Source organism: Ruditapes philippinarum, unplaced genomic scaffold (genome assembly GCF_026571515.1).
Source record: "Ruditapes philippinarum isolate M1 unplaced genomic scaffold, ASM2657151v2 ctg5157_1_1_1_1, whole genome shotgun sequence".
NCBI lineage: Eukaryota > Metazoa > Mollusca > Bivalvia > Venerida > Veneridae > Ruditapes > Ruditapes philippinarum.
This window is the reverse complement of record NW_026867305.1, coordinates 78,024-99,583: the sequence shown is the minus strand read 5'-3', so window position 1 is coordinate 99,583 and position 21,560 is coordinate 78,024. Positions and strand designations below refer to the sequence as shown.

Sequence of the window (21,560 nt, the reverse complement as noted above, 5' to 3'; positions counted from 1 at the left end):
AAACCAGTTCAGGTACGTGGAAATATTCCAAATCAGCCCGAAACGATTACACTCCATGTAAATGATGGTCTCTGATGCCTATTCTGGTGCACATTTTGAAATACGAGTACGGTAGACTTTTTTCATTTGCCCAAGAAAACTTCTGACATGCAAGGAAGTTAAATTTTTAACCCTCTTTAGAACCTTGATTTTATAGGTATATGGGTGATATTGTTTGATATATTGACAAAGAGAAATGTATCAAAAGTACTTCAATTAATAAGCATTTATTATTTTTAGCCTGTTTTGCTGATACATTAATTTATATCAATATTCGCGCCGTTTTTTGGCTGTTTAAGGTGATATGGCTGGAGTCCGTACTCTCAGTTCCTGAAACAGCGGATTGCTCTTCGTTAAGAATATTTGACCTGTACGGAAAAAAAATGGATTGCAAACCTAATAGAATATCATTCAACAATGATTTTAAACTGACAAAACATATTTTTTTTTTAAAAAGTTGTGTAGACGGGTATACATTGGTATATACTTTGGCATTGAGACACTTTTCTGTAATATAATTTTCTGATGTTGGGTTGTCACAGACAGTGCTTGGCATAGTTAAAGATTTCTAAAATACATTATAATGACACAAAATGATAACGACATGTCTTCATTCGTATGAAATAGGCTCCCATCCAGTGTAAGAAGATTAAATTTCATCAGTTCTTGTGGAGCCTTAAAGCAGCACGCCTCCAGATGCATGCTAATTTTCATAAAACTTTTGAAAATGTCTTAAAATAGTAAATATTGTAAAGTGAACAAAGAAAGTGATTTACACATTGCAAACGGCACATACAATTTAGGTAAAGGTCAGAATATGCAAAAAGTAGCCCTTACTGCGTTAGTCACGCAGTAAAAATTATATGATTCATACTGCAGAATCAGTCCTTCATTGTCTCTAACATGTAAATTTTTACTTGAATAGTAAATATTTGTACTTCTCTTAGTTGATTTTCTTAAAACATTTTGGCTCATCTGGTGGCATGCAGCTTTAAATCTGTTCTGTTCTATAAATTGTGCTAGCAAAAAATCTTTTCAACGTAAACCGGAATTTTGTATAAGCGTTTAACAGTTAATTGTGGATTATCGTTCAAATTTTGCCTAAATAAACAGAAATTTATAAACCATTTGCAAACAAAAAGGACGGCATGTTTGTCATGTTTCGCTCCAGCTATTTAATTATACAACCGACTACAATGTAGAACAAGAAATAGCGCGACTTATTTATTATAAGTTCAACGGAAAACCCACTATAAAGTACTATAGTAATAAAAGTTGCAAGTGTTGGTTTAAGAGGATTTATTTAATTGCGAGGTAAGATGTAAATACCAGTATACATGTATAATAAATACTGGCCATTATGAGTATATTTCACGGTATGTAAAGAATTTAGCATATCATAAGTATTTTACATGTAATTTATTTTAAGATTCATTAGGTGGACCGAAGACATACCATATGTTATGCTATGCCCCAGCGTCAATTTAAATCTTCGTTTATATAAGCTATTTAAGATATACTATGCTAAAATTTGATATTAGAAAATAATGATAATTACTACACAGTTGCTTTGTAAATATAAAATAAACATGTTTTGACTTCACACAAAGTAGAAATGTTATGTTTTAAACTCTACATATTTTTCACTAAATTTCGGTGATTAAAATATTTTACGTAATGTTGATCATAGTATAGCTTGCTGAATTGTTGAAATAAGCATGCATTTAGTGCTGGTACAAAAACGGTGCCTGGAGATTCTGATAAGACTGTTGGCTTGGTCCGATACTGGTGGTATTTTATAAGCATTTTTTTTTCGGACAAAGTCCGTCTGTTATCAGTTTGACTTCATGTAAAATTAACACGGAAGGATTGAATATGAGAAGAATTGTCATTGTTCATTTTAAAAGTACAAACTGAAATCGTTGAATCTGTTTGATCATTCTAAAATAAAATGTAAAGGACAGTTTTAACCATTTTGAAATAAAATGTAAAGGATAGTTCTAAAATAAAATGTAAGGGATAGTTTTGCAACTATAAAATAAAATGTAAAGGATAGTTCTAAAATAAAATGTAAGGGATAGTTTTGCAACTATAAAATAAAATGTAAAGGATAGTTCTAAAATAAAATGTACAGAATTGAGTATTGTTCTTTAACTTCTAGTTTAATTTGTAAATGATTACAAAATTTATAAAGTCAAACGTAAAACAAGTAAAAGGGACACCTTAAATAGAATTTGTCCTACTTTGAAATTTAATTTCAATGTTTACAAAATGGGTATTTTTCTAGCTACATGAAATTATTATGATGTCATTGTAATGCAAGCATTGCTAACATTTCTTTTTGTATTGAAAACTTAGAAATAACGTAATTTTGCATGTTAACCAATTTTTTTACGGCCGAGTATCTTTTTTAAAGATACGTCTTGTTTATTTTATTTTATCTTATTTTATTTATCTACAATGTTTGTGTGTGAATATTGTTGGTAAAAAAAATAAAGAATGAATTATTGATAGAGGTAAAAATACGCAAATCCTAAGCAAAAAATGATCAATAAATAAAAATTGTTTTAACAAATCGATCGTCGATTTTTGTAGTTAACAAAGTAGACAGTATATCTAGATTTCCGTCACGATGGCGATGCGAAAAGATGGTATGCACTTTTAAGTATTATACTACTTATGGGGTTGTTTTATACTTTCCGTTTATAATAGGGGGCGGGTGAGTAATAATGTTTGCATTTTGAAAAATGAGAAAAAAATGTTCCGAATGGTGATTAAACTTTTAATAATGCGTATATTGATAAATAGTTGAAAACATACATGCAACGACTGGTCAGTTATATGTGTTATACAATATTATTAAATCGTTTTATACGATATCTGTAGAACTATCATCATACATTTCACATAACTTGAGCCGCGTCACGACAAAACCAACGTTATGCGTTTACGACCAGCATGGATCCAGACCAGCCTGCGCATCCGCGCAGTCTGATCAGGATCCATGCTGTTCGCTATCAGTTTCCTTTTTTTGTAATAGGGTTTGTAAGCGAACAGCATGGATCCTGATCAGACTGCGCGGATGCGCAGGCTGGTCTGGATCCATACTGGTCGCAAACGCATAACATTGGTTTTGTCGTGACGCGGCTTATTTATGTTCTTCTTGTCTAGTATGGCGCCATCAAGTGTTCTAATCACCGGAGCTAACAGAGGTGTCGGGATAGAGTTTGTACGACAATATGCTCAGCTTCAACCACAGAGTCCACGACATGTTTTCGCAGCTTGTAGATCCCCAGACTCCGCTAAGGTAGGATTCTATTCTATAACGCCACGATGCTTTATTTTGTTTCGTCTCTCGGTGTCACAAACTATTTTGTTTTTACCTACCTGTCTGCAAATTTTCACAGATTTGGTATATAATTGTATTTGTTTGTTTGTTGTTTTATTTTATTTGTTTTCTTTAATTAAAGTTTTAAAGCTAATACCTAAATTTCTGCAATGAGAAAAATACAGATATTTACTTCCGAACAGAATCATGCCTTGTTCAAGGACGTTGTCAGTAGATAGGATAGATATCGCTTTAAAATCAGATGAAATGCAACAAACAAAGCATAATACAGTACAATCCCACTAGTGAGACCGCTTGCTTTTCTGGAGAAAATTGTCTTAATATTAGGATGGTCTTAATTTCGGATTATTTAAAAAAGAAAGACTATTGTAATAAGAAGAAAAACATGCTTTCTTTGAAAAAGTGTTCGTAATAGCGAATTGGTCGTGAAAACGGGGTGGTCGTAAGGCGGAACTCTACTGTATTTGTAAATAAACATGTATACTGTTTTATTTCAGGATCTGAAAGATTTACAGTCCAAGTTTAAGAATATCACCATTGTAAAAATAGGTATATGATTATGTTTTTGTTATATTAGACATCTGCTTGCCGTCGTTTACTTCAGATATGAGTATTTTTGCGTAGCATAAAAACTGAGATCAGATTGGATATAAATGGCCAAAAAATAATTTCTATGCAAAATCCGCCAATATATTTCTCCTATTTAAACAATACTCATCGGTCTTTTACTGTGTGTTTTGCAGGCCATACTTCCTATAAGGAATAGTGTCATTATGTACAAAAAATGCATTTATTTACTAAACATTTTTTTCAAAGTTGGCTTTGTGAACTTTGAAGATTTATAAAAATCAGTCGCAATACGTTTTACCGGACCATGGCTTTTACTTCCAAATCAAACAGAGGTATATATCGTCTCTGTTATTGCACACGACATAGCAAATTGAATGACTTCATGATTTTTAAGGGGAATAACAATCAAAATGGTAGTATTCAAGCTTATCATGATATGCTGTAGTTGACAAATTATCTGAGCGCCTGTCTCACACGAAGCCATGGTAATACCTGGCGCACATCGAGGATATCTTTATACAATTTATGTATTAAATTTGATAAACTTGGTATATCACTCTCTAACATGATTTCAAATAATGTATGCATATAAAAACATCAGCAATAAAGTGCTTATAATTTATAAATAATATACACGAATTACATGTACATTTTACAGATTTAAACGATGAAACGACATTCATTTCTGCTGCAAAAACTGTTGAAGATATCGTTGGAGACGCTGGTTTGAATCTTTTGATAAACAACGCTGGTGTTGCAAATCGCTCGAGCCTTGATACAGTAACCAGTGACGATATGACTAGTCTTTTTAAAATTAACGCCGTGGGACCATTGCTGCTGACAAAAGTATGTAGATTTAAGCGATTTTTAATTAGTAAAATAAGGTTGTACTACTTTTCGTATATATAACATTATGTTACTAAATGTCGACGGTCAGGGAACTAAGGTTCTAGATACCTAGTACCTATGGTCAAATGTAAATTCTTAAAATAGAGACCAAATAAATATGAGCCGCGTCACGACAAAACCATCATAGTGCGTTTGCGACCAGCATGGATCCAGACCAGCGTGCGCATCCGCGCAGTCTGATCAAGATCCATGCTGTTAGCTTACCAACTCTATTACAAGTAGAGAATCTGATAGCGAACAGTATGGATCCTGATCAGACTGCGCAGATTCCATCTGTGTATGTTGGAACGCCATTCATACACAGGCGCAGTGCACGGTACAAGGTTGTTACATACATGAAGGACTACTTGTTGTTAAACAATTACATCTTTATTTCAGGCATTTCTTCATTTACTACGAAAAGCTGCGAGTAAGGACGGACCAGTGTCTAGTGATAAGGCGTGTGTTATTAATATAAGTACCGTGGTGGCATCTATAACTGAAAATGACACAGGAGGAGCTTACTCGTACAGAACTTCTAAGGTTGGTTAAACTTTATGATAGATATTAAAATGCTTATAGGGCCAGATAATCTCTGCTCAAATTGTTGCAGAGATAGCTTTCCTCTATCTGTGTACCGTGGAAACAGCCAGCACAACTATAGTAGATCCAATCTTTTTTCACAACAACTGTAAGTAAAACTGACGACTACAGATATTCGTAAATAACTCGAGGAGGGGGATGAAGGCATACTTCCTGTTACACCATGTTCGTTTATAATCTAAAATTGTTCCATATATACTTGAATATGTTAGATATTCGTGCGTTTTTAAGTTTGAATATGTCATGTAAAATGGTCTTTCATTTGTATATTGTATTGCACGATTATTTTATTTATTTGTATACTAAATATACCTTTGAACTAACATTTAATGCACATGTCATTATGTACATATATTCAGGCTGCCCTCAACATGATCACGAAAAACCTAAGCATTGATTTGAAGAAGGACGGCATCCTGGCTGCTGCGATACATCCAGGTTGGATAAAGACAGATATGGGTGGACCAAAGGCTACGACCGAGGCGTCAGATTGTATTAAAGCCCTCCTGAAGGTCATCGAGTCTATCAATACTGAAGAAGCTGGTGGAAAACTATATCATTATAGTGGAAGAGTTATGGCATGGTGAAACAGTTTCAAATCCAGACTTCTGACATTTTTTGAATAACTTAATACGCTTGCTTGGGTGATTTAATCGTGATGACTTGTTGAAATAATAACAAACTCTAATTTCAACATTTAACATGCTTTGACAATTGTAATACGAAATCATGTTTCTATTTCTGTGGACTTTCTAAAACGTAGAGTGGTTTAAGATGCTTGGAATATTCAGCATTTGAAAGTACGATCATTGCTGGACCAAGTTAAAAGTTCATAATAAATAATTTGAAAATGAAAAGAGAGAGATCAAATGACAAATAAAAGAAGGATGAAAATGATGAAATATCATGTCTTTTCACTTGCATCCTATCATTCTATGTTGCTGATTCTAATTTAGCATTCATCATAAAATAGAGTCATCAGTAAGATGTTCTATATTAATAATAAAACATCAACAAAAATGATAACACTACAAGATAACATTACAACAATTACAAACCTGAATAAATATTCAAACCGACTTCTATTATAGCATATTATCGAAATAATGATCAGCATACCGTATATGCATGAAGGTGTTTGTCATATTACAATTTACATTACTTTCCATTACCTTGACATTTCGAGTGTCCCTAACTTCAAGACATACCATTACCTCGCCATTTTCAAGGTTCACATAACTTACATTGCTTCCCATTACCTCGCCATTTCAAGGTTCACATAACTTACATAACTTTCCATTATCTGGCCATTTTGAGAGCCAAATAACTTACATTGCTTCATATTACATCGCCATATTGAGGGTCACATAACTTACATTACTTCCCATTAAATCGCCATATTGAGGGCCATATAACTTACATTACTTCCCATTACCTCGCCATATTGAGGGCCAAATAACTTACATTACTTCCCATTAAATCGCCATATTGAGGGCCACATAACTTACATAACTTCCCATTACCTCGCCATTTTGAGGGCCACATAACTTACATTACTTCCCATTACCTCGCAATTTTGGGGGACACATAACTTTCATTACTTCCCATTACCTCGCCATTTTGAGGGCCACATCACTTATATAACTTCCCATTACCTCGATTTGGGCTAGCTTCGAAATCTGAGTACATATATATACGCAATATTCTATGAAACACAGGAGCGTTCTTTCAAATTGTTATTTTAATATTTTTCGACTTGTTTATTTAGGTAAGTCTTGTACATATTGATGGACGGTTGTAGTACTGTATTTTGCAAGCTCTGTCCACTCCCGCTAGAAGCGGTTTAAGCAGAACATGAAAATCGTTTAAACTTAAGAATTTGGAAGTCACAATAAACACTGTAAAACACCATATATGGACACATGAGAAAAAAAACCCTGACAGATTCCTCACAAAAGAATACAAATCTTTTCTGTGATTCTATTATATTTACAATGTCAGTATTTATTAAAATATACTTATCGCATATTCATGCTGCTTTTGAAACTCTGTAAAAACGATATAAACGGCTGTGCATTTGTGAAATTTAGCGCAGTAAGACTTAATAATCTCTAGAAGGGATATCTACTTATACATTTGTGTGTGTTTGTGATACTTTTTGTCTTTTTTTCCATAATTTGAAGGGATCACAATTAAACCAAGGCTTAAAGTTAGATTATATGAAATCTATTGACAAATAATTCTCATTTATCTAAGGTTTACAAAATTTATCTGCTGAAAAAAGAAAAATATCCAAGGGCAGAAATCAAAGAGATTCCAGATACAGCAAGTCCCAGGGTTTTCTTTCCAAATCTGAAGAGACAGGCGTTGTTATCGAGCTTCTTTGTAATGTCGTCATCCATTTGCCCTGTGGAATCTTTCTCGCGAATGATTTCATTTCCTGAAATATATGTGACATTGCTTACATATCAATATTGAACGTAGTGTAAATTATGTTCAGTATAATAAACAAAAAATGAATTCAATTAAAAAGTTTAGTAACAAGCATTTTGCTTAGAAAGGTACGTAAAGAAATTCAACAGAAAATCAATATCATATAAGGCATGCGTTTTGTTTTTACAATATGAAATTTGGCTCCTCCCTGTAGGGAGCTAATTTTTAAAGAGTAACGAAATAAAGAATAGAAAACTTTGGCTTTATGACCAAGACATTAAAATAGTACCTGAAATATCGTTGTTCTCTGTTACGCGTGTAGAGTTGCCGCTGTCCTTTGTAGCACCTGCAACGTCATCCTTGTCCTTTGTAGCACCTGCAACGTCGTCCTTGTCCTTTGTAGCACATGCAACGTCGTCCTTGTCCTTTGTAGCACATTTGAGGTTGTTGTTTTCATTTGAGCTTGAAATATTATCATTGATCACTGCAACACTTGGGACGGTAGCACGTAGTGCGTTGTTATTTTCTGTTAATACTGGAGGGATGGTGTCGTTCTCTTGGCCACTATGAACGGAATTTGTTATCTTAACAGCAAAGTTATCATTGCTTATGTACTTTGTAGCACCTGGAGATTTGTTGGTCTTCTGTGCAGCACAAGGAGTGTGAGTGTTGCTTTTTGTTACATGTGGTGGGATATCCGGGCTGACGTCTGCTCCAGTTTTGATAATATCTGAAAAATTGTTATCGATTTAAATGTCAAACTAAGAACAATCACTTAGGTAATTCAATATATCAACAAGTGGGATAAAAATTTAATTCCGATTTAATTTGTAGTGCTTTATAGAGTAGATTTAAAGTCCTTTAAAGAAATTAAAGACAATTACTAAGCCTTTATTACCAATATGCACTTCATTTTCCAAATAAAAGTTCTCTATATCTCTAAATATCTTGAAAGAATTGTCACAACTTTAGATTGTCTTGTATAATATCAACTATATACAATGTATTTCAATGTGGAATCCCTTTATTACCCACGCTCTTATCACTAAGATACCTCTGTAGTTGTTAATATATGAATAAAAATAAAGGCAACATACCGTCTGTGTGAACTGTGGCAGGTTCCATTCTTTTACAATGTATCAGCCCAATGTTTCGTGGTGGCACGTATTTTGAAGGGTTTTTGATTTTTGGCACAACAAAGCCTACTTTATCTGCACGTGGAATATTGAGACTTGGCACGTGAAATGTTTCCTTCCGTCCTACAGATGGCGCTGGGCAATTATGTTCAGGGTTTGCTGCAATGATTTATCATACTAATGTGAAAACCTATTATCATAAAATTGATTGTGTGTAATTAAGTAAAATAATTATAATAATATCATTATATAGATTATTTGAAAATTTTATGAACAAATTATCAGAATGTTGTTGTTTACTGCTAGAGTGAAATACATATATGGAATATATTTTTACCCAACATGATATAATTCCATTTACATCCACGAGTCGGAACAGGAGTGAAAAACAACATTTATAATTTAGTTTCATCATGATAAGTGAAAATATATTCCATATTTCACGAAATACGAGAAAAAACTTTAAATTTAATTTAACTTGTAGTTATTTAAGAAAAATTCCCATTTGCTACACAGTTTTAATTGAACATATCCGAATAATTTCTTATAATGAAATGAATTATAGCTGAAGCTACTAACTGTCACAGAAAAAAAAATATTAACAGATCATGGACACAACTTTTAATATCAAAGAAGGGATTGATATGTTTGATATAATGCATATATTTAAAATGATAAATGAATTAAAAATGGTATGTTTAATTCGATCATCGAAAGAGAGGTAAAACTGTACCTTCTTTTCCAGCAAATGCTGTTTTGTTGTATGTATGTTCCACCATTATTGGATGCTGACCAATATATATCGTATGAGGCGTTGTCGATTCAATATCAACCACCTTTCCTGTACATGATCTAACAACTAAAAACTTGTAATTCACGAAACTGTCCTTGGGAAGCCTTAAATATAAAACATGACAATGGTTTTGAAAGTTTTTTTGACAGGTTATTATCTGGAGCTAAATGTTAAATGAAGATGCTTTGTTTAAGCAACCCAGGGAGCCACGGTTCTGATGACTAGTTTTATTACAATGAGGTATTATTGAACAATCTTTCAATAATTTGGATATTATAAATTTTTTAGAAACCATTTGGTATCTAGAAAAATCTCGAATGACTACCCAGATGTGTTGTAAAGGAAAATACTGTTATTTTGAATGAAACGAAGAGCTGTTCTGCGATTTGTGACGGTTAGCAAAATAAATAACTTTTTTTTTGGCGTTTAGACATATTTGTTATAAAACCTACCACAAGTCCTTCTCCCAAACGTTACGCCCAATAGGTTTGCATCTTGGAGCAATTTCGGGGTTATCATTGCCAAGTTGAATGCCCGGACCGACCACGGCTACAAAGTAGTCATTTGCCCCTCCCGGATAACATTCTAGAGACTTGAACACCCGGAGTTGTACTTTCACCTTATCATTTCTTGTTGATGTCATCTGTGAATATATAATATACAAAGTCAAGATGTTGCTGACTATCAATAAACATTATATTGTTGTCATTTAACTATAAACTTTCCTAAATCATTGTAGTATGAAAGGTATATGGTAACTTTACAAAGCAAATAAACTTATTGATTTAAGCAAAACCGGTTTAACTGCTACTAGATAGTTCCGTGGTCTGGATTGGAACTGACTGATGTTTACACGACCGTTAGAAATTTGGAAATGTTCAGTTCAGGGTTATGTCATTCAAATCAAACAAATATTAATATATGAATGCAACAAACTGAGTCCAATTTTTTCCGGTTATTTTATACATATATAGTATTTACACGTATTTTGGTTTTATACATGTAATAATTTCATTTGAATTAATATCTAACGTCATTGGCTGACACAATAAGTTATGGTTGTTTGTTATTTTAGCCAATTGAACTGCAAAATAATGTAAATTCTTGTAATTTAAAATATTTTTTATATAATGTAAACACATATATATTTACAAAATATTACATTATCCTTACCTTTAAGCATGAAAGTCTTCTAAAACATTTAAATATGTTGACTGAAAGAAAACTCGTCTGTATAGCTCACGCTATGTTAACTTTGAATAACGTTAATCATATGGAAACAACGTAACGTTAATGATTAAAATATGGAAACAACGTATTCTCGAGACGCCATTTTATATTAGACCTGCTGAATTTTAACAGGGGGGAAACCAAATGAAAAAGCGAAGGGCACATGAGCATGATTATAGGAAAGCCTGTGACGAGATTTATATCATTTCTAAAAGTTAAATATAAGTTTATTTGAAATGACAAAGAAATTTTATCACGTAATACGAGTATAAGTCCAGAAAACTGTTGAAAGTTCCTGGGCAGGCTGTCAAGCAGTTTACCAGTACTAGTTGCCTTCACTTTCGCAAGGAACTGAAACTTCTGTACAGGCCAGAGCAGAGGTACAGTGCGAATGACCGTAGAAAGGATTTCATTATCAATCACAACGAAAGTGACCTGCGCCGTCTGGAAATCGAACCCGGGTCACCCGATTCACAGTCCAACGCTCTACCTATTGAGCTAACCGGACGGCTTAATGTTGGCTTGGTCCGATACTGATGGCATCTTATAAGCAAATTTATTGTATTTTTTTCGGACGAAGTCCGTCTGTTATCGGTTTGACTTCATGTAAAATTAACACGGAAGGACTGAATATGAGAAGAATTTTCATTGTTCATTTTAAAATAACAAACTGAAGTCGCGGTGAGTCTCTTTGATCATTCTAAAATAAGATGTAAAGGACAGTTCTAACCATTCTGAAATAAAATGTAAAGGATAGTTCTAAGATAAAATGTAAGGGATAGTTTTGCCACTATAAAATAAAATGTAAAGGATAGTTCTAAAATAAAATGTACAGGAATGAGGATAGTTCTTTAACTTTTAGATTAATTTATAAATGATTACAAAATTTATAAAGTCAAACGTAAAACAAGTAAAAGGGACACCTTAAATAGAAGTTGTCCTACTTTGAAAAATCATCAGTATCAATATTATCATTTAATTTCAATATTCACAAAACGGATATTTTTCCTAGCTACAAGAAATGATTATTATGTCATTATTATGCAAGCATTGCTAACATTTCTTTTTGTATTGAAAACTTAAAAATAACGTAATTTTGCATGTTAACCAGTTTTACTTCGGCCGAGTATCTTTTTTAAAGATACGTCTTGTTTATTTTATTTTATCTTATTTTATTTATCTATAATTTTTGTGTGTGAATATTGTTGGTAAAAAATAAAGAATGAATTATTGATGGAGGTAAAAATACGCAAATCCTAAGTAAAATAAAAAAATACATAAATAAAATTTGTTTTAACAAACCGATCGTCGATTTTTGTAGTTAACTATACTGCAGTATAGTATAGTATTTATGCCATCTAGTTTTCCGTCACAATGGCGAGGCGAAAAGATGGTATGCACTTTTATGAACCGCCACGCGAGGAATAACAAACTATCAAATTGTGTTTAATGGCCATACCATACTATAAGGTATGGCCTCTGTTTATTGTTTTAACCAACAATACTTAAACATGTGCAAAGAATAGTACAAATACATCAAATATTATGCAAATTAATACAATATAAGAAAAATACACATGTAGGAAATAATAATTAATCGAGTTCTAACTATAATTAGTAAGAAATGTGAGGGTTTCGTAAGAATACGAATTTGTTTACATGTTGGTATTAATTAACACAGGATACTTAAAACTACGACTACACTACAGGATATTGATTACCCCATCAACTAACATTCATGTGTCAAAATCAGTACTATCCAGCAGTGGTATGTTAATATTTGTAATGATTATCATTTCTCATTAGCAGAGCAGGCAATGGTATATGCTAAATTATGATTTAAATTATCAACTGCATGTAACTTGTAAGCCGATTATTGCAACGAGAACTTCCAACAATATAATTTAATATTACAAAAAAAAAAAAAAATCATTTGTTGAAAAATTTAACTAAATTGTTATTATGTATTATGACAATCAGTCACTATAAAATATGAGTTATGTCAGTATAAAAAAAGTGTGTTCATTAATACTCTTTTCGACTTTAAAATTAATGTCTAAATGAATTGTCTACCTATTACCAATACACCCCAATATGGTAGCAGTGGGTAAAGTTCACAAAATATCACAGATCAGTTCAGTCTTTAAAGTTTGTAATCCAGAAAAGTCACACCAATGATATTGTATACATGATATGTAAAAATTGTCAAACTCCTCAAGGTGCCTCATGTATTTTATCATGTACTTAATATGAAAGATTTATGAAATGGTTCACACTCAAGAAATGTTAAAAAATTGAAATCTTTGGAGTCGGTTTGTTTTTTGCATCAAGTTTATTTTTGAAGAAATCGTTTTTTTTTTTTTTTTTTTTTTTTTTTTTGTTTTTTGTTTTTTTTTTTTTTTTTTTTTTTTTTTCCAAATGCTGGAATGTAAGAACAGTCATCTAAGTGTTTCCCATCCGTCAGAATTGTTTGTGGTCATGTTTAGGTTTTATTTCCTTTATAACAAACTAATTAATTCCCTGTTATGTGGATGTCCTTCTTTAAGTTTTTGTGGTATAATCTCGTACACTGGTACTTTCCGTAATTTTGTATTTACTAGTAGCTGTAAGAAAGTTTGTAGATTCTCTTCAAGGCTCTCCTGTAAAAGAAATGAGAGAGAACAAAGTACAAGTTGTTTTTCAAACAAAAAACAAATATCATTTTCAAAGGTATTATTCCTTAACTGTTGTTTTAACATAGCGGATATGTATGTCGTAGATAATTGTATTGAAGTATAACGGTCAGTCGATAACGAAAATAAAATAATAATAATTATAATAAAACTTGCCATATTTTATTTATTTAAGGTTTTGTTATTCATAACAAAATCAAAAACACTGACTACTAATTATAATAGTACCAGATTAAATATAATAATCTGGTACAATGACATGAGGCATGGCCTTTGCCGCTGAAACATTAAATATCAATTCATTAGGAACTGACTACTATTATAATAGTGCAGATTAATATAATCTGGTACATGACACTGAAGGCCATGGCCTTTGCCGCAAATATTTAAATTAAAAATAGTAACACTTAAAATTCTTAATAAGAATAAATCCATAATTTATTTAATTCGTAATTAATATATGCTTATGTTTTTAATCATTTTAATTTACATGTTGCCATATAAGAGATACCACTCATTAAAATCTGGCTATTTATTAATTAATAACATTTTATGATTCTTATATATATATATATATGTGTGTATTTTTTTATCTATATTATATATTATTATATATATATACTATTATTTTATTTTTTTTTATTATTTACTTATATAACAAAATATATACATATATAGATATGTATTAAGTTTTAATACTTTGTTTCACTTGTTTAATATGTATTCATATTTTATTTATTTTCTTTTGTATTTAAATATTTATTATCATTATTATTTATTTTTATCTTTTATTGTTATGATCATTCTACTTCCATTTGCTAAAACATACTGAAAAGTAATTAGCTAGCAATACAATAAAGCATGGACATCTTAGGGATGAGAATATGTATAATCAATGCCTACATCAAAGAATTCACAGTTGCAATGTTACTAATTATCCGGGGCTGTTTGATGATACCAATATCTCTGCAGGGGTACTGAATTAAGCATGAACAAAGTTTTATGACCCTAAACTTAACTTCCAAGGCATCTTGCATCTGGCATTAATGACCATGACAAATTACTGCCAGACAAGACAATTTCTCTATCTTCCTCTTTCATAACCTAAGTGCTTATGCTATTAAAAAGATATATTCACACATTAAGTAAGTAAAACATAAATTTATGGCGGTCCAGTCATTAAATAACTTTTTTTTTTTTTTTTTTTTTTTTAAATGATGTTAAAGACTAATTGCCCCAAAAAACAATTTATTAAAGCCTGCGCTAAAGCCCTAAGGACTCGCAAAATTATAAAAACTTGTGGCCTAAAACTCAAAAGCTTACAGAAAAACAAACCTGTGCTAAAGCTCAAAAGCTCACAGAAAAATAAAACCTGTGCTAAAGCTCAAAAAGCTCAACAGAAAAATAAAAAACCTGCGCTAAAGCCCAAGGACTCGCAAGAAATTATAAAAAACCTGTGCTAAAGCTCAAAAGCTCACAGAAAAATAAAAACCTGCGCTAAAGCCCTCAATGACTCGCAGAAAAATAAAAAACCTGTGCTAAAGCTCAAAAGCTCACAGTAAAATAAAAACCTGCGCTAAAGCCCTCAATGACTCGCAGAAAAATAAAAAACCTGTGCTAAAGCTCAAAAGCTCACAGAAAAATAAAAACCTGCGCTAAAGCCCTCAAATGACTCGCAGAAAAATAAAAACCTGTGCTAAAGCTCAAAGCTCACAGTAAAATAAAAACCTGCGCTAAAGCCCTCTCAATGACTCGCAGAAAAATAAAAACCTGTGCTAAAGCTCAAAGCTCACAGAAAAATAAAAACCTGCGCTAAAGCCCTCAATGACTCGCAGAAAAATAAAAACCTGTGCTAAAGCTCAAAAGCTCACAGGGAAAAAAAACAACCTGCGCTTAAGCCCTCAAGACTCGCAGAAAAATAAAAACCTGTGCTAAAGCCCAATGGCACACAGAAAAAAACAAGTTATTTAAGCCTTGCGCTAAAGCCCTAAGGACTCGCAGAAAATATAAGAACCTGTGCTAAAAGCTCAAATAGCTCACAGAAAAAAACATGGTTGTTTAAGCCTGCGCTAAAAGCCCTAAGGACTCGCAGAAATATACACACCTGTTGCTAAAAGCTCAATGTGTCTCACGGAAAACATGTTATTTAAGCCTGCGCTAAAAGTCCTAAGGACTCGCAGAAATATAAAAACCTGTGTTAATGCTAAAGTGGGCTCACAGAAAATAAAGCTGTGCTAAGCACAATGGCTCAAAGAAAACAAACAAAAAATAATTTGATAAAGTTAAAGATCTGTGCTTAATGTGATATGCACAGAAAGTTGTTCCAAACAATTGAACATTATAATGGTAGACATTAAGTGATTTGTGATCATTGTCTTGTTTATATTTCACTTTGGAGTTTTTGTTGTTTTTTTTTTTTTTTTTTAATTGCTAAAGACTATTTATGGCTTATAAAAATTTATATAAAAATTTCTGCTATAGCCCAATGGCTCTCAGACAACAATAATTAAGTTAATTGTCTCTGTAAAGACCTATACTGTATTATTATCTTCATGATAACATAAATAATATTATGAATATAGTGACTCTACAAGCTATAATATTCTATTCTATGATATCATATTATTTATACTGGCTTTATTCCCTTCCACCTTCTTATCAACAGACAGGTTTTTGATGATACTAATATACCAAAAAAATAAAAATTAACAATTCACTCCCCTACGACCGATCCTTGATTACCGATCTAACAGCTGACATGATGGCATGTCTCAAGGACTGTAAAAGCGTCGCTGTCCATTGTGGGTTAAGGTGGATTCCATCTTTCCGGAATATGGGAGTCTGTGAGTAAAAACAGCCTTCTGTGCTTCCAGAATCTTGCTTTATCATGCATATCCAAAAAGAGTTTGCAGGATTGATACTGAATGCAAGCGTTTGTGTTCAAATAAATCTGACGTAAACTTTCGTTGGTCGAGCACGGGTGAATATTTCGCACACTACAACTTTCTCTACAGCTAACTCCTGACTAATTAGAGCTGTATTTCTTCAATTCTATTGGCAATGTCCAGAGAAGATTTTACTGAATCGACGTCGTTACCTCCTAATTGAAGAAGTACGATGTTTGGCTCAACTTGTCTCAGAAAATCCCCAAATTTTGAGCTGAAATACGTAACTGCATCACCATCACATACTCTAAAGCCACCTATACCAAAGTGGACCACGGAACACTCTTCCAAATCGTAGTTTGCGGATATGAATTTTGTTTAAAGTCTTCATGCAGCCGACGAATAAAACTGTGACCTAAAACAGCACACACGTATTCCAGTCTGAATACGACCCAATGCCATATTCCCGTTTTGACTCGTGACAGTCCGGCGATATAAACAGATAAAGAAAACAAAGTTTTTAAACAATCGGTGGTAATCACACCAAAGAAACAAATATATCCAACCTGGTACTTTCCAGATTAAGTTTTGTGTCCTATGATATCTACAAATTTTCGAAAAATTAGCTATATAAAATCACTAAATATCAAATCACTTTCTCTAAAAATTTTTGCTTCCTCTTTCTAAGTTTCTTAGTAATTGCTAACTGGTTCAAGACGATTTTATGTAGGGCTATTATCCGTTCAGCCGTCTCTACGAACGACTAAAACCCGTACCTCCCGTGGCGGCGCATAAAGTTCGCTGATGCTTTTCGGCATAGCTTATATTTAAGTATTATACTACTTATGAGGTTGTTTTATAATTTCCGTTTGTATTTTATAACGGGGTTGGGGGGTGGGGGGAGTAATAATGTTTGCGTTTTGAAGAATGAGAAAGAAAATGTTCCGAATGGTGATTAAACTTTTAGTGATGCATATATTGATAAATAGTTGAAACCATACATGCAACGACTGGTCAGTTATATGTGTTTACAATATTATTAAATCGTTATATACGATATCTGCAGAATTATCATCATTCATATCACATAATTTTATGTTCTCCTTGTCCAGTATGGCGCCATCTAGTGTTCTAATCACCGGAGCTAACAGAGGTGTCGGGTTAGAGTTTGTACGACAATATGCCCAGCTTCAACCACAGAGTCAACGACATGTTTTCGCAGCCTGTAGATCCCCGGACTCCGCTAAGGTAGGATTCTATTTTATAACGCCACAATGCTTTATTTTGTTTCGTCTCACGGTGCCACAAAATATTTTGTTTTTACCTACCTGTCGGCAAATTTTCACTGATTTGGTATATAATTGTGTTTGTTTGTTTGTTGTTTTATTTTATTTCTTTTCTTTAATTAAAGTTTTAAAGTTAATACCTAAATTTCTGTAATGAGAAAAATACAGATTTTTTTACTTCCGGACAGAATCATGCCCTGTTCAAGGACGTTGTCAGTAGGTAGGATAGATATCGCTTTAAAATCAGATGAAATGCAACAAACAAAGCAAAATACAGTATAACCCCACTAATGAGACCGCTTGTTTTTTGGAGAAAATTGTCTAAATAGCGGGGTGGTCTTAATTTCTGATTATTTAAAAAAGAAAGACTATTGTAATAAGAAGAAAAAAACATGCTTTCTTTGAAAAAGTGGTCGTAATAGCGAATTGGTCGTGAAAACGGGGTGGTCGTAAGGCGGAACTCTATTGTAATTGTATAGTCTTTATCTGTGATAAACATGTATACTGTTTTATTTCAGGATCTGAAAGATTTACAGTCAAAGTTCAAGAATATCACAGTCGTAAAAATAGGTAAATGATTATGTTTTTGTTATATCAATATCAATCGTACAATATCGACTGCCTTCAGATAAGAGGTATTTTGCGTAGCATAACAGCCGAGGAGATCAGATTGATATGAATAGCCCAAAAATTTCTACGCAAAATCCGCCAATGCACGAGTTATGTGGCATTATATGCTGTAAGTTACAAATTATTTCAGCGCCTATCTTCCGTGAAGCCATGATTGTCCCCTATTTTAAGATAATACCTTGCGCACATCAACGTTTTGCCGTAAACGTTTTGCTGAAAAGTGAAAAAATTACGATTATTGAGGGATTTTAGATACAATTTATGTATTAAACTTGGTACATCACTCACTGACATAATTTCAAATAATGTATGCATATAAAAACGTCAACAATTAAGTGCTTATTATTTATATATAATATACACGAATTACATGTACATTTTACAGACTTAAACGATGAAACGACATTCACTTCGGCTGCAAAAACTGTTGAAGATATTGTTGGGGACGCTGGTTTGAATCTTTTGATAAACAACGCTGGTGTGGCAAACCGCTCGAGCCTTGATACAGTAACCAGTGAGGACATGATAAGTCTTTTCAAAATTAACGCCGTAGGACCATTGATGCTGACCAAAGTATGTAAACTTAAGCGCTTTTTTAATTAGTAAAATAATGTTGTACTTCTTTTCGTACATTTTACATATATGTTACTAAATGTCGACAATCAGGGAACCAATTAAGGTTCTAGATACATATAGTACCTATGGTCAAATGTAATACCTTAAAATAGAGACCAAATAAATATATGCTTTTGTAAAAAATTCCTCAGTAGAATGCTTAGCAATAGCATGCAATGTATTTATTTTTTAAAATTTCAGTTTAACCGAAAATAAAAACTCAACAACTTGCGGACTATTTTCGAGTTATACAAACTCTTGATGAATGAATGATCTTCGTCTGAGTATGTTGGAACGCCATTTATAAACTTGCGTGCAAGGTAGATGCATACAAGAAGGTCTACTTTCTTAAACAATTTACATCTTTATTTCAGGCATTTCTTCCTTTACTACGCAAGGCAGCTAGTAAGGATGGACCAGTGTCTAGTGAGAAAGCTTGTGTTATTAATATAAGTACCGGTGTGGCATCTATAACTGAAAATGACACAGGAGGAGCTTACTCGTACAGAACTTCTAAGGTTGGTAAAACTTTATGATAGATATTTAAAATGTTTATATAGCCAGATTATCTCCGTGCAAATTGTTGCAGAGATAGCTTATTTCTGTGTAGCATGGAAACAGTCTGCACAAGTGGATCCAATATTCTTTCACCGCAACTGTATATAAGTAAAACTGACGACTACAGATATTCGAAAATAACTCGAGGAGGCGGATGAGGGCAGAGTTGTTCGTTTATAATCTAAAATTGTCCCATATATGCTTGAATATGTTAAATGTTCAGTCATGTTAAATGGTCTTTCATTCGTATATTGTATTGCACGGTTATTTTATTTATTTGCATACTAAATATACCTTTGTACTAACATTTAATGTACATGTAATTATGTACATATATTCAGGCTGCCCTCAACATGATCACGAAAAACCTAAGCATTGATTTGAAGAAGGACGGCATCCTGGCTGCTGCGATACATCCAGGTTGGATAAAGACAGATATGGGTGGACCAAAGGCTACGACCGAGGCGTCAGATTGTATTAAAGCCCTCCTGAAGGTCATCGAGACTATCGATACTGAAGAAGCTGGTGGAAAACTATATCATTATAGTGGAAGAGTTATGGCATGGTGAAACAGTTTCAAATCCTAACTTCTGACATTTTTTTGAATAACTTAATACGCTTGCTTGCGTGATTTAATCGTCATGACACGTTGGAATAATATCAAACTCTAATTTTTAACATTAAACATGCTTTGACAATTGTAATACGAATCCTGTTTCTATTTCTGTGGACTTTCGAAAACGAGGAATTGTTTATGATGCTTGGAATATGTACGATCATTGCTGGTCCAAGTTAAAAGTTGATAATAAATAATTTGAAAATGAAAAAAAGAGAGATAAAATGACAAATAAAAGAAGGATGAAAATGATGAAATATCAGGTCTTTTTTTCTTGCATCCTATCATTCTATATTGCTGATTCTAACTTAGCATTCATCCTAAAATAGAGTCATCAGTAAGATGTTCTATATAAATAATAAAACATCAACAAAAATAATAACACAACAAGATAACATAACAACAATAACAAACTTGAATAAATCTTCAAACCGACTTCTATTACTGCATATTATCAAAATAATGGTCAGCATAACGTATATGCATGAAGATGTTTGTCACATTACAATTAAGATTACTTTCCATTACCTAACCATTTCGAGTGTCCCGTAACTTGAAGACATACCATTACCTTGCCATTTTGAGGGCCACATAACTTACAGTGCTTCCCATTCCCTCGCCATTTTGAGGTTCACATAACTAACATAACTTCCCATTACCTGGCCATTTTGAGGGTCAAATAACTTACATTACTTCTCGTTACCTCGCCATATTGAGGGTCACATAACTTACATTACTTCCTATTACCTCGCCATTTTAGGGTTACATAACTTACATAACTTTCTATAACTTCGCAATTTTGAGGGCCATATAACTTACATTACTTCCTATTACCTAGCCATATTGAGGGCCACATAACTTACTTACATAAAATCCCACTACCTCACCATTTTGTGCGCCACATAACTTACATAACTTCCCATTACCTCGCCATTTTGAGGGTTACATAACTTACATAACTTTCTATAACTTCGCAATTTTGAGGGCCACATAACTTACATTACTTCCAATTACCCGCCATATTATGGGTCAATAACTTACATAACTTCCCATTAGCTCGCCATTTTGAGGATCAAATATCTTACATAACTTCCCATTAGTTCGCCATTTTGAGGGTCAAATATCTTACATAACTCCCATAAGCTCGCCATTTTGAGGGCCACATAACTTACATAACTTCCCATTAGCTCGCCATTTTGAGGGTAAAATATCTTACATAACCTCCCATTAGCTCGCCATTTTGAAGGTCAAATATCT

At 32.9% G+C, this 21,560-nt stretch overlaps 2 protein-coding genes across 3 annotated transcripts; one reads left to right on the top strand and one right to left on the bottom strand.

Moving 5' to 3' along the window:
• The first annotated feature begins 1,204 nt into the window (after positions 1 to 1,204).
• Positions 1,205 to 20,284, top strand: LOC132735635 (C-signal-like). Of its 2 annotated transcripts, none has more exons than XM_060722611.1 (6): positions 1,205 to 1,353; positions 17,711 to 17,846; positions 18,403 to 18,454; positions 18,900 to 19,087; positions 19,504 to 19,647; positions 20,029 to 20,284. In XM_060722611.1, the coding sequence occupies exons 2-6, from the start codon at positions 17,712 to 17,714 to the stop codon at positions 20,254 to 20,256; spliced, it is 747 nt and encodes a 248-aa protein (XP_060578594.1). In that variant the 5' UTR covers positions 1,205 to 1,353; position 17,711; the 3' UTR covers positions 20,257 to 20,284. The 2 variants fall into 2 exon arrangements, with proteins under 2 accessions (XP_060578594.1, XP_060578595.1); XM_060722612.1 differs by lacking the exons at positions 17,711 to 17,846; positions 18,403 to 18,454; positions 18,900 to 19,087; positions 19,504 to 19,647; positions 20,029 to 20,284 and adding exons at positions 3,211 to 3,346; positions 3,886 to 3,937; positions 4,617 to 4,804; positions 5,246 to 5,389; positions 5,809 to 6,306 and having other exon boundaries at positions 1,219 to 1,353.
• LOC132735633 (uncharacterized) lies at positions 7,717 to 11,072 on the bottom strand. Its single transcript, XM_060722609.1, has 6 exons — positions 10,985 to 11,072; positions 10,264 to 10,454; positions 9,752 to 9,915; positions 8,980 to 9,177; positions 8,172 to 8,612; positions 7,717 to 7,889 (listed from the first exon to the last, which is right to left on the bottom strand). Exons 2-6 carry the CDS (start codon positions 10,452 to 10,454, stop codon positions 7,717 to 7,719), a joined length of 1,167 nt encoding a protein of 388 aa, XP_060578592.1. The 5' UTR covers positions 10,985 to 11,072.
• Positions 20,285 to 21,560: the final 1,276 nt, after the last annotated feature.

Coding starts and splice junctions, on each gene's coding strand:
- LOC132735633 (XM_060722609.1), bottom strand. CDS start 10,454: ATGACATCAACAAGAAATGATAAGGTGAAAGTACAACTCCGGGTGTTC. Junction 9,178..9,751: donor AGCATTTGCTGGAAAAGAAG/GTACAGTTTTAC, acceptor AAATCATTGCAG/CAAACCCTGAACATAATTGC. Junction 8,613..8,979: donor TGCCACAGTTCACACAGACG/GTATGTTGCCTT, acceptor ACAATTTTTCAG/ATATTATCAAAACTGGAGCA.
- LOC132735635 (XM_060722611.1), top strand. CDS start 17,712: ATGGCGCCATCTAGTGTTCTAATCACCGGAGCTAACAGAGGTGTCGGG. Junction 19,088..19,503: donor GACCATTGATGCTGACCAAA/GTATGTAAACTT, acceptor TCTTTATTTCAG/GCATTTCTTCCTTTACTACG. Junction 19,648..20,028: donor ACTCGTACAGAACTTCTAAG/GTTGGTAAAACT, acceptor ACATATATTCAG/GCTGCCCTCAACATGATCAC.